This window comes from Alligator sinensis, unplaced genomic scaffold, assembly GCF_000455745.1.
Source record: "Alligator sinensis unplaced genomic scaffold, ASM45574v1 scaffold103_2, whole genome shotgun sequence".
Classification (NCBI taxonomy): Eukaryota; Metazoa; Chordata; order Crocodylia; family Alligatoridae; genus Alligator; species Alligator sinensis.
This window is the reverse complement of record NW_005842166.1, coordinates 1,622,023-1,634,403: the sequence shown is the minus strand read 5'-3', so window position 1 is coordinate 1,634,403 and position 12,381 is coordinate 1,622,023. Positions and strand designations below refer to the sequence as shown.

At 47.2% G+C, this 12,381-nt stretch overlaps 1 protein-coding gene across 1 annotated transcript in view; it reads left to right on the top strand.

The window, feature by feature from the left end:
• Window positions 1-12,381, top strand: part of FBN3 (fibrillin 3) — a 271,545-nt gene that overhangs the window by 113,264 nt on the left and 145,900 nt on the right. The window contains exon 8 of the mRNA XM_014520884.2: window positions 2,184-2,309. Within this exon, the coding sequence (XP_014376370.1) occupies window positions 2,184-2,309 (126 nt within the window). The remainder of the gene's footprint in view (window positions 1-2,183; window positions 2,310-12,381) is intronic.

Genomic DNA, 12,381 nt, shown 5'->3' with positions numbered 1-12,381 from the left:
CCTACCTAGGCAGGGGGTCGGACTCAGTGATCTGTTGAGGTCCCTTCTGACCCTAGCATCTATGAATCTATGTTAAGGATGGCAACATGGGATGTCAGATTGGTGGATAAGAGTGCCCCAGAGGTCTGGAAGCTCCTAAAGGGCATGGTACTGGAAGCCCAACAAGAATCTGTTTCAACATGATGGAAGCAAAAAGAAGAATGACAAGAGACCAAATGTGGCTGCTCAGGGAGCTTCTAGGATGCCTCAAATGCAAAAGGAAAAGGGTGCAGGCAATGTCAAAATGGGCTGGTCACCAAGGAAGTGTACTAGGAAATAGGAAGAACTTGCAGGGACAAAAGCAGGGGGGCATAGGTGAAGAAAAACACTTAATCTGGTCAGGGAAGTGAAGGACAACAAAAAGAAAGTGTTATTTATATGTGTGTGTGTGTGTGTGTATAAATGTGTTGGCCAGAAATGGAAGACCAAGGAAACCATGGGTCCACTTTTAAATAGCCAGGAGGGCTGTGTGAAGCTTCCATCCCTGATTTCATTCAGCAAAGATTCGGCCCGATTTGGTGGCCGAATCTCCTAATCGAGTCAAAGGACCCTTTAATCTCTCCGAATCAATTCAGAGTTTCAGAAAGATGCAGAGATTTGGACATAGAGACAGCTTTAACTGTTTTTTCTACATACCTCTAGGTAGCAGGGGTTCACGAGTTCTATGATGCTGGAGTGCATAGATTATCCCACAGAAGCACGGGGAGCTCATTCAAAGCCCAGAAGTGGACAAGAAGCACTTCCAGTCCACCTCTGGGTCCACCAGGGTCCACCAGGGAGCGTGCCCCCCCCCCATACCCCCCTGAGCTTGGCAAGTGGTGCCTCCTGGGTCTGGGGGGCACCCAGGGTCCCCCTGCGGCTGATTGCTGAGCTGGTGGGGTGCGGGGGGGAGGGCCCCCTGCGCACTCCCCAGCAGACCCAGAAGTGGATTGGAAGTATTTCTAGCCTGCTTCCGGGTTCGCCGCCGAACATGTGGATGACCCCCCCCTGCATTCCTGTGGGATACTCCGTGCGCCCCAGCATCGCAGTGATCACAAGCCTCGCTGGCACCTCGAGGTATGGGCTTTGCTGGTTGCCAAATGGAACTAGGAAAGATTTTTTCCCACTTCTCCTGTTGCTATATATGTCAGAGGGTTCTTCTGTTTTTTTACTTTCCTTAGAAGCAATGGGTGTTGGCTACAGCCATGGCTGGGGATTTTGACTGGGGCGTGCCAACTCTTCTGCTGGGACTAAAACCCAGAGGTTCCTGGCTAGGGGGCCCCGGGCGCCTGTCTGCTCAGGGTCAAACTGATCACCACATTTGGGGTCAGGAAGGAATTTTGTGCCATGTTCAGATTGGTGTGCCCTGTTGGGGGTTTTGCCTTCCTCTATAGTGGGGGCCATGGCCCTCTTCCTTGGATCACTTGAGCAAGTTTTAACAACCCTTTCAGAAGCAGGAGACTGACCACTGTTGTCTGCCTACTTCATTTGTGGCAAGTTAGGGTGCTGCGCCTTGTGGTTGTGTGACCATGTTGACTGTGTAGTTTTAGTAACAGCTTACACAAGGATGTGAATGGGTTTGGATAGGGATGATTCTACCTTTGGATGAGAGTTAGAGGTCCCTTCCAGTCCTGCTTTTCTACGATTCCATGATGCACACGAGGAACCAGAATTACAGCTCAATTCTCAGGTCTGCTCATGAGTGCTGTGCAGAAATGCAGAAAGGAGGTCAGATAAAGACTCATCTGCAGCATGAGGGTCTGATGGCTAATGTAACCTGGGGATTCAGAATGTACAATTTCATGATCCTGAGCCCTTCTTATTGGAAGATGCAGTTTGTGTCTTGTGCTATAAGCCCTTAGCCCTTGTGGCACTAGTGTCACAACTAGGAGGGTTAAATGCAGATGGGAAAAGATGTTGACTTTAGAAAGCAGAATAACTGTACCCTATGTCAGACTTATACCCCGTTGTTCAGTTTTACAGGTAAGCAGTATCCTTATGTCCATTTGTTGACTGCCTTTCTACCCCAACTGCCTGAATGCCTCTTCTCTCAGGGCAGGGCTCCTGTTCTCTAATGGTATTTCACCCTCTTCAGTCAGACCTAAGCAAACTTCTTTCCTATTTTGTGGCTCTGCTTGCTGACATCCTTGCTCTTCTCTCTGCAGATGTGGATGAATGTCAGGCTATCCCCGGCCTGTGTCAAGGTGGTAACTGCATCAACACTGTGGGTTCATATGAGTGCAAATGTCCTGCAGGACACAAGCAAAGTGAGACCAGTCACAAGTGTGAAGGTAAGACTGCGTGAATCTCTGAGGCCCTTGGCAAAATGCAGAGAAGTCTTCCAAGTTACACCAAAGCCCTCTTATACTTTTCTGAGAAAATAAAAATGTTTACTCTAAGGAGATTTTCTCAGCTTTCCCCTTCCCCCCCCCCCACCCCCCCGCCCATGCAAGTGGCCTCTACAGCTGGTGATGCAGAGCTGAGAAATGGCTGACCCTTTTCCCACCTTCTGGCATAGCAGTATATTGGAGTATATTGAAGGGCACGCTACAATGGGATTATGATTTGCTACTGTGCTACCCTGGGCCATGGTAGAGCAATAAAAAAGAGCATCCCTCAGCACTCTTGGGGTGCTAAACAAGGGGGAATAAAAGATGGATTATATCCACCTTTCTACATCCTCCTCTCTTTCTATCAAAGCAAAGGAACAGAAAAAAAACTTCAGCAGTTGAAGCATATCTACAGTGTGGGTACTGTTGTACAGTAGCAAAGGTAGAGAAAATACTGTGGCAGTCAGTGCTCTGCAGATGATCGGATTCCTGTGATTCTTAGCAGAAGAGACCATGCCATGGCACACCATGGGTCCCTAGCCCTAGCTCACTGGGTCCCTCACCCTGGCAGGGCTGTTCCCTCAAAGCCTCAACTCACTGGGCCCATGATCCTGGCAGGGCTCTAGCTGAGCTTATTAATTTTGGTATACTAGTGACTACACTTGACTTTAGTGTGGGGTACAGTAGGGAAGGTGGGAATCTGCCACCAGAATATCTTCCTAGGATGAGTCCGCACATGCAGGGGCTTGAGCTTGCAGCAGCAGAAAAAGTAGCACCACAAATATGTGCCGCTACTTTTTGCTACCGCACATGCCCCTGCGTGTACACTTTGGTGTGGGACAAAATGCCCCACTTCAGGGAAACTACTGTTTCCTTACTCCTCCTGGCTCCCAGCATGGTGGAGGAGTCAGAGTGGAACCAGACAAAGGAAGATTTCTGGCCAGCAGCCAGAGTATCTCCTAGGAGGACTGAGCCTCCATGTCTGCCTGTGCATGCTCCTGTGGCATGCACTGTACTGCTTTTTTGTGGGTTTGGGGTTTTTTTTGCTACCAGGATTTCCCAGTAGCAAATTTTGCCCTCATCCTGCACATTTGCAGCGCAGGGAACATTTTAACGTGCCAAGAATGTGGTTAAATGAAGGCACCATAAAGAGGTTTGGGGTACCACAAACCACACGTGCCCACATGTCTGGATCCAGCTGTAGGATCAGAATGGAAGGGCTAAATCATACTTCCTTTCAGGTGTCTCAAATGCACATTCAAAGCCATGTAAATGTGGTTTTTGGCACCTATGCACAATTTACAATTCAGCTCTGTATGAGCAAGCCTATGAATATCCACAAAGTGTGCTCAGTGGGGCTGTGCTCCAGCTGGGAAGCTGCAGCAAAATTGAGATCACTCAGGCACACGAGTCTGAGTAAGTCCCCAAATTTCTGGGGGGGGAAAACATTTTACTAATGGCAGGCTGCCCCCTGCAATCTAGTTGCTGGGTGCTAATTCCCTACTGCCATCCAAGCCATCCCTGCTCTTTTCGGAGGGCTATTCTCCCACCCACAAATGCAGCCTCTGCTGAAAAATGTTCTGCCCCAAAACAGAGCAAGCCACAGTTTGGAGCAACAATTTCAGTGTCTGTGGTGAGCAGTCCTCCACACAAAGCAGGAGCAGGTGGGCAGCAGCAGGGGATCAGCCCACTGTTAGTAAAATGTAATCCAGATCACACCTTCGTGGGCCAGATCTAATCTCTTTGCAGGCCAGATCTGGTCTGTGGGCCATAAGTTGCTGACTCCTGGTCTAGAGGCTGCACCTCTATAGCTAGTGCGTAGAATTTGGGGCAACTCTGAGCAGCAATAAAAGCAGCCTATTTTGTTTTAAATGTAACAGTTCACCAACTCCTACAGGCAAGATATTTTATAGAAGTCACTTTGTGTTTGGAGTCCTCTCTATGGCAGCTGTAACTTAGGGCTGTGCAACGGGGCCTCTTCTGAGATCGGCCTTATATTAGAGCTCGGGAGGAGCAGGGGGAGGTGTTCAAAGGACAGCTTAATAATATGCCGTCTTTAGCATTAACCATCTCTGTCATTGGTTTCAAGCAGTATTCCCAGCAGCTAGAGCTCTGCAAAGAACACTGCTGTTTCTTAAGCATGGTACTTACAAAAGTTGTGAGCTTTATTTTACTTCTTAAAGGCATTTACAGGAGCTCTATCTGTATCTACACAGTGTGCATGTTGGCAGCCTGATCTGGTTTACTGATGTTCATCTAAGCATCACCTTTGTTACTGAAATGTTACTGCATTTATTTTCCAGTAGCATGCAGCCTTCTATGGAAAGAGGGTGCTCTCCTAAACCACTTTTTTACAGCAGTTCCAGAAAGTCAGCTGCTTGCCTCACTAGTAAGGCTGCACCTCACAGCTGGAGGAATAAACATTCATTGCATTTTACAAACATCTGGCAAATGAAAACAGCATTAAAGTTTTCCTGCCTTCATTATTAAAGAGCTTTCCTACATATCTTAATGGAAACCGGCTGGCTTCCACTCTGCCTGGGCTCACCACTTTAACAATGAAATGTGATAATTCTGCTGATGCAACTGCAGTCCTATCAATCTTTGCTTTAGTTTTACATCCTTACCAAGGCCATGTTGTAACCAGAATGAGGGATGATCAATGTGCTGGAATACAGAAGTTTAACCTAGATTTTGCTTCCAGGTGGCAGAACTTATCTACAATTATGAAATTCCTGGAAGCTATTGTTTACAGGGCAAGGTGAGGTGGGAAGCTCTGGACTCTTGGTGAAATAACTGTTTCAGCAGTTCGAGCTTGAAGATGTGAACCGATAAAACAACTATATCAAGTTAAAAGGTGGAAGGGAACTTATGTGTGTCAAACTGATCTCCTCTAACAGTTTAAACTAGGTTCAATGCGGGTTGGTGACAAAAGTACAGGGGTGAGGAAAGTGCCAGGGGATATGGATAAAAACCAAATAAGAGGAGATGAAATGGGGAACCTTAACAACGTCTTTAGAAAAAAAGTAGGGCAAGCAGTTAGTTACCTAGCATGTTTATACACTGATGTGAGAAGCATGGGGAATACACAGGAAGAAGTGGAACTCTTCATACAATTGCAGAAGTATGATTGATTTGGGATAATTGAGACCTGGAGGGATAGTTTTCATGACTACAGTACTGCCATAGATTGGGCATAAGTTTTTCAGGAAGGTGTTGTTGTTCTATATATGAGAGACATACACTTGTTCAGAGTTGCAGTAGAAGGGCAGGCCTGTTGAAAGCCCATGTGTCAAGATAAGAGGGGAGAACAGCAAGGGTGATGTCATGGTGGGTGTCTGGTAAAAACCATCAAGCCAGAAAGGAAGAGGTGCATGAAGGTTTTTTCAAACAACTAATAGAAACATGTAGGGCCTGGTGTTGCAGGAGGACTTCAGATCCTGTGCCATCTGTTGGGAGGATAACACAGCAGCGTACAGGCAGATTCTAGGAGGAACGTCTTCTCAATTGCAATCATTTCCTTCAGAGGCAAAAATTCCCAGTTTAGCCTTTGTCAACCAAAAAAGACAGCAAGAACACAAATTACCATGGATTATCTGATATATGGTAAATCCCCAATTCTGTTTGAGCTCTGTATGTTGCTTCTTCTGTCCACACTGTGAGGCTTATGGCATTGTGAGTTCAAACCAAATGTACATTGTGTAGCTACCTTTCTACCACCTGTCTTTGCTCAGAGAGAAGGTCATAGCAGTAGCAGTGACACTTCAGAAGCAGGGTGTTGTGAGTGTATCCTTATCATCCAGAAGTCTAGTTATTTAATACAGAGGGTGACTGGCAACACTGTGGTAACCTTCTCCATGATGAGGCACCCTGTACTGACATTAATGCTAATTTAAGGCAGGCAAGTCATACACCAGCCCAGAGGACAGAGGTCATCTAAGGAGACACCTTTGTATCAGGAGATGTTATCTCTGCCACATTGTAGTGCTGGATCTTACAAAACTTGAACAAATTCAGTGTGGTCTCCACGTAGGATAGGTTCCATCAGCAGAGCAGAGAACCCTGGGACTTCTTTTGGTTGTACAGCAACCTTTTTACTCTAGGCTTTTGTTGAGGGCTTATAGTTGTTGCTAGTAACTTTTCTCATGCAGTTTGAATTCCCAATGTGGGTAACCCCAGTGGAACTAGGAATGGAATAATATAGAAGCTAGACTTTGCCTTAGAAAACAATAAACCTATGTCTCATGGTTAGCCTCATCCACCCTGATTGCAGACCAGGCAAAGCCACATTCAGAATCAGTTTGGATGGAATCTTCTTTATTTTGAGATTAAAGACAATCAGTTTGCTGAATCTGCAACCCAGATGCAGAAGCCATGCACTGGCACTAGCTTTCTGGAATGCTTAGGAAAGCCGCATGCGCAGCCATAAGCAACTCTCATTCTGGGTCAGCCAAAAAAACAGATGAGATGCCTTTTCAGTTAGCAGCCACTGGTTTATTGCTCTTCTTGCTTCAACTGCTTAAAAAAAAAGTCCCAAGTGGGAGAAGTTCCATTCATGACTGTCTCTGATCCTGAGCTGCACACCACCCTGCACAGTCCAACTAAGGCATCAAAGGTAGTCTTAAGCCATAGCACTGCTGCTCCAAGACGTGTCTCAGAGCCATGCATTCCCCAGCCTCAAACACATCTTCTACACCAAAGCCAGAAGGGAGGTGGGAGATGCTGGCTTTGCCATCACTTCTTCTCCGAGGGGTCTCCAGCTGGCTGTTTGCAACAGGTCCCTGGCGCTCTTGGCCACTGTAATAAACTTGGGGCTCCAACCCCAAAGTCTGACATGCATAGTGGTCAGACCTGCCTGCTGTGTTCTCCAGCCTCTGTAGCACCTCCTGTTTCCTACCTGCCACACCTTTGCTGTTAAATGTTCTGATGAATTTTGGGAGGCCACCTCTAGAGGCTGTATTATCATTTTTAAGTGCATCTACTCTTGGCATTGTCCCTCCAGGCCCCTCTGCCTGCCACACCATATCTCCAGGCCTCTTGGGCCCTCCACATAGCTCACTGGGCTCTCAGGTAGTCTACCATCTCTGTCCCAGGGCCTCTGGCAGCCTGCTACCTTTGTCTTTGAGCTTCTGGCCTTCTACCACAGCTTCTGAGCACCTAGTAGCCAGCTATCTCCATCAGGACCTCAGGCAGCCTTCTATGCCAAGCCTCAGGTCTTTTAAGCATGACCTCTAGCATCTCCTACAGCAATGCCAATGTCTTTTAGATGTTACCTTCATTCCATTCTCTGGGCCCTCTGGCCCTGTCTTAACTTCAGCTCACTGGGTCCCTAGCCCTGGCAGGGCTGTTCCCTCAAAGCCTCAACCCACTGGGCCCATGATCCTGGCAGGGCTCAACGCAGAATGCCTCCCAGGCACTCCCCTGTGGGCTCCAACTGCCCCTGTAACTACACCCAAATCTCCAGCTAACACAACCCGAAAGCAGAAACAAAACATGTAACCTATACCTCTGTATACTGCTCCCTGCTGAGCTCTTCTTATGGGATCTGGGCCAATCAGCCCCTAGCCCTAAACTTGGGCTTAAATGGCCCGTTTCTCCACCTGCTTGACCTGGCTGTCTGGAAATAGAGCCCAGGTGCCACTAATTTGCCTTATTAGCAACCTATTGCAGTTTCCAGACTAGGCCCTGTAGCCCTTTACTTGTGCTGTTTGTCTTTGCTAAGCTGCACTTGTTCTGCTGGCTATTTCATTAGCAAGCAAGAGGGATTCTGGTGCCTTTCATCTCATTCTGCAGTCCTGAAGTAATATGGTTAGGAATTGCCTGTTGCAGCCACTAAGATGGATCTTGCTTGCAATGCCTATTACAGTACTACTGGAAATATGCAGGGGCTAGTGCAAACATCTGGGACCTATCAATAGTTTTTCCACACTGCAGTATGTTGGGAATGACCTGTTGGACATGAGAGACAGTTGCATCCTTTTTCATTGGTTCCCTGGTTCATGTAGTGCTGCACATTGTAAGGTCAGTTGGTGAGGCACTGAACTTTGTCAATGGTTATATTTCAGATCCCAACTCTAGGCCATGAAATTTCCTTTATATGAGATTGTTCCAGGCCTAGAATCTCAAATGATCAGTCTTTTGACTCTGTCTTCCAGTTGATCATTTTTCCCCATTTCGTTTTGATCCAAGGCCATCTTGCTAAAAATAAGGACAAGCATTGCTCCATCTCTCTGATTTCTCACCAGATACTTAGTGTTACTTGAGTCCCGGTGTTAAATTCTTTTCCTGTTCCCAAGATGAGGTCATCTCTTGTTTTCTGCTTACAGGATTCCTCCTACCAATGGATCTGTGTTTGCATCGAATGTCAAAGCATGTGTCCATTTGGCTGATGATGACTAAATTAGGTCTTCATCAGTACATCAGCATGTCTTTCTATTCAGCTCTGGGCCTTTACTTCATAGGAGGTAATACAGCAAGCAGGGACACAGTGATGTCTCAACGCAAATGCCCCTCCTGGAGCAAGGACAACCTTTTCAGTCCTTGAGCCCCTGTGGGATAAAGACATTTTTATTATGCAAGATCTATTACACTGATAATCCAGAGAGACACAGGCCTCCTCTCATGGTCCTTGGTCCTTGGAAGCATTCTGGAGGGCATTGCATTCCAGCCACTGATCCCAGGAGGAATTTTGGTTAGCCTCTTATCTGGGCCCCAAAGGGTAGGAGGAAAAGAAAGTTAACAGGAAGCAAGTAATTCCCATTCTTTCTGTATCTATGGAATGCAAAATGAACCTGACAAGTCTGTATTTGAACTCAAATTTCAAAAAATTCAGGGCTACTCAGATCCAGGTTTGTGGGATTAGCTCATCTCTAACAAAAGACTCTGGCAGCAGATCTGTACTGCTACTCAGCATGTCCACAGGTAGCAGATAGAGGAATGACCTTCAGGAAGATTAGCTGTAAAATAAGCAAGGTTAACTCTGATGAATAAGCAGCCATGGACAAGGAAGCAGCAATACCACTGGGATATGGTGGGGACAGCAAGTGGCAATGCTTTCCCTCCTGAAAAGCCACATATATCCTTCGACGGTGCTGTGATATGGCAAGTACAGGTTCCTACTATAATAAGCCTGCCCAGCCCCCAGCCATGGGTCTACAATTCCTCAGTGGCAGAGCAGGCAGAAGATGATGTTATAATCTTAACAACTATGAAGGCAAATGAAGGCTGCAACGGATTGTCTTGGCTTCCTTGCTATTGGATCAAGGATCTATTCCGTCAAGAATAGTGTGGAAGCTGATGTGCAGGAGCTTCTCCATGATAAAATAAATCAGGCACAGCCATCTTTCATAGAAATAGATTTTCCAGAACATTCTTCAAGTCCTTTGGCAACCAGCTAGTGATGACAGGAGCAGGATTGTGAGGCATGGAAGTCATGAACCGGTACAAAGGTGTCAGTTACAAGACTGTTATCTAGCACTTGTATCAGGCAATCAGGAGTGTTATTGGGCAATTGTAACTGTAACTGGGCAGACCTCTTCAGGACCCACTCTGCTCATTCCACATGGGGAGGGGGCTAGAAAAGGTGCCTTAAACAAAGTCTGCCTACCTTTTCCTGACTGGATAACCATGTCCAATGGGATCACCTTTACTGCAGTTGAAATCAATAAAGAAACGCATTCAGTTTTGGGACCTGGAACATCAGGACTCTCATGGACAGCCCTAATCATGAACACCCAGAGCACTACACCGGAACTGTAGGTCAAGAACTTAAGAAACATAATATTGACTTCACTGCACTGAGCAGTGAGTGGTGAGATGGTCTAGAACATGGAGGTGGCTATACCTTTTTCTGAAAGGGTAGACAGGAAGGAGAATGCCATCTTCATGGAGTTGGGTTTGCCGTCAAGAATGAACTTATAAATCAACTCAGTGAGTGCCCTATCACAATTAATGAATGCCTCATGACTTTCTGTCCTAAACTAGCGGGGAGCCAATATGCCTCTGTCATCAGCACGTATGCCCCAACTCTTGTCGCCAGCGATGAAATCAAGGAGGAAGACTATGGCAGAGTCCTTGCTGGTGTTCCAGAGGGAGACAGACTTATTCTTCTTGGCAATTTCAATGCCAGAATTGGAACAGACTCAAACCGTTGGAATGGAACTATCAACAAAGAAGAAGTAGGGAAGGTCAACTCCAACGGTATCTTCCTCTTGACCAAATGGGCAGAACACGGACACACCGTCACCAACACCCTCTTCCACCAGAAAAACAGATACAAGACGTCATGACAACACCCGTGCATTGGCACCTAATTGACTATGTCATTGTTAGTGCCTGGGATTGCAAAGGTGTCCTAATTACCAAGCTATGCTAAGGGAGCTGACGATTACTGGACCAATCACCAGCTCATCTGGGGTTGTCATTCAAAACGGCTCCCAAACAATGACTGCAGCAGAAGCAATGCCAACAGATGATCAACGTCAAAGGACTCAAGAACCCAATCAAGTGAGACCTCTTCCACCAGTGCCTCCGCATAAGCTTTAGCAATCCATACCGCCTCATCAAGGGCTTGGGGCTGATGTCGCCACACCTACTTCTAAGCCTTTTCATCTAAGTCCCAGATGAACTGCTTGAGAACCACTATCTCAAATAGTTCTGCAGACAGCCTCTCAGCAGGCTTTACCCATCTCACCCCACCAACCTGGGCCACCAATGGTCTTTGATTTTTTTGGCTCGGAACTGATGCCTGTAATACTCTGTCTGGAGAAATCTCCAGTCGGTACAGGATGGCATCTTTAATCATTTAGTACTCCAAGGCCTCCATGCATGAAAGCATGTGGTAGGCAGCTTGGGCTCCTCCCAATAGGAGAAGCCCCAGTTGAATGGCCCACCGGCTTATGTCCCAGACTGCCGCTATCGCTTAAACAGTTCCAGGTAGTCTTCAGGGTCATCTTCTTTGACCATCCTGGGCATACAGAAACTCTCATGGCTGCCACCCCTAGCCTCTTGGGCCTTGGCCAGCTGCTCTGCCAAGTCTTGCTGCCTAGAGAACAAGGTGTCATGAGCCTCCATTTCCCAGGACTTTGACTGCATAAGTTCCTATAACAGCTGCAGGAACATCCCTTGTGTCTGCTGCCAGGTTTTGTGTGACTGCATGGCCCCCATCTCATCCATGGCTGATTGGTCTGTGGGTTGCCTTGCTTTCCTGGCAAATGCACCAAACGTGACAGGTTCACAACCACCACATCAGCCAGTGGGCATGCCCTGTCTCCTTGGCTGTGTTGCACCAGGGTCTATTTTCCTGCCACAGCTTGATGTTAAGTCGTGTTTTACCACTGGAGGTGACATTTAGTGGCTCCCCTAGGACCTTGGGTGACTCTGCTGACACATCTTCATCAACAACTTGGACGAGGGAGTGAAGTGTACTCTGCCCAAGTTTGCAGATGACACAAAACTGTGGGGAGAAGTGGACACACCGGAGGGCAGGGAACAAGCAGACCTGGACAGGTTGGACATATGGGTTGAAAACAACAGAATGCAATTCAACAAGGAGAAATGCAAAGTGCTGCACCTAGGGGGGAAAAATGTCCAGCATACCTACTGCCTAGGAAATGACCTGCTTGGAGGCATGGAAGCAGAAAGGGATCTTGGAGTCCTAGTGGACTCCAAGATGAACATGAGTCATCAGTGTGACGAAGCCATCAGAAAAGCTAATGGCACTTTATCGTGCATCAGCAGATGCATGACAAACAGAACCAAGGAGGTGATAATTCCTCTTTATCGGGTGCTGGTCAGACCGTAGTTGGAGTACTGCGTGCAATTTTGGGTGCTGCACTTCAAGAGGGATGTGGATAACCTGGAGAGGGTCCAGAGAAGGGCCACTCGTATGGTTAAGGGCTTGCAGGCCAAGCCCTGTGTGGAGAGACTAGGGCACCTGGACCTCTTCAGCCTCCACAAGAGAAGGTTGAGAGGTGACCTTGTGGCTGCCTATAAGTTCATCACAGGGGCACAGAAGGGAATTGGTGAGGTTTTA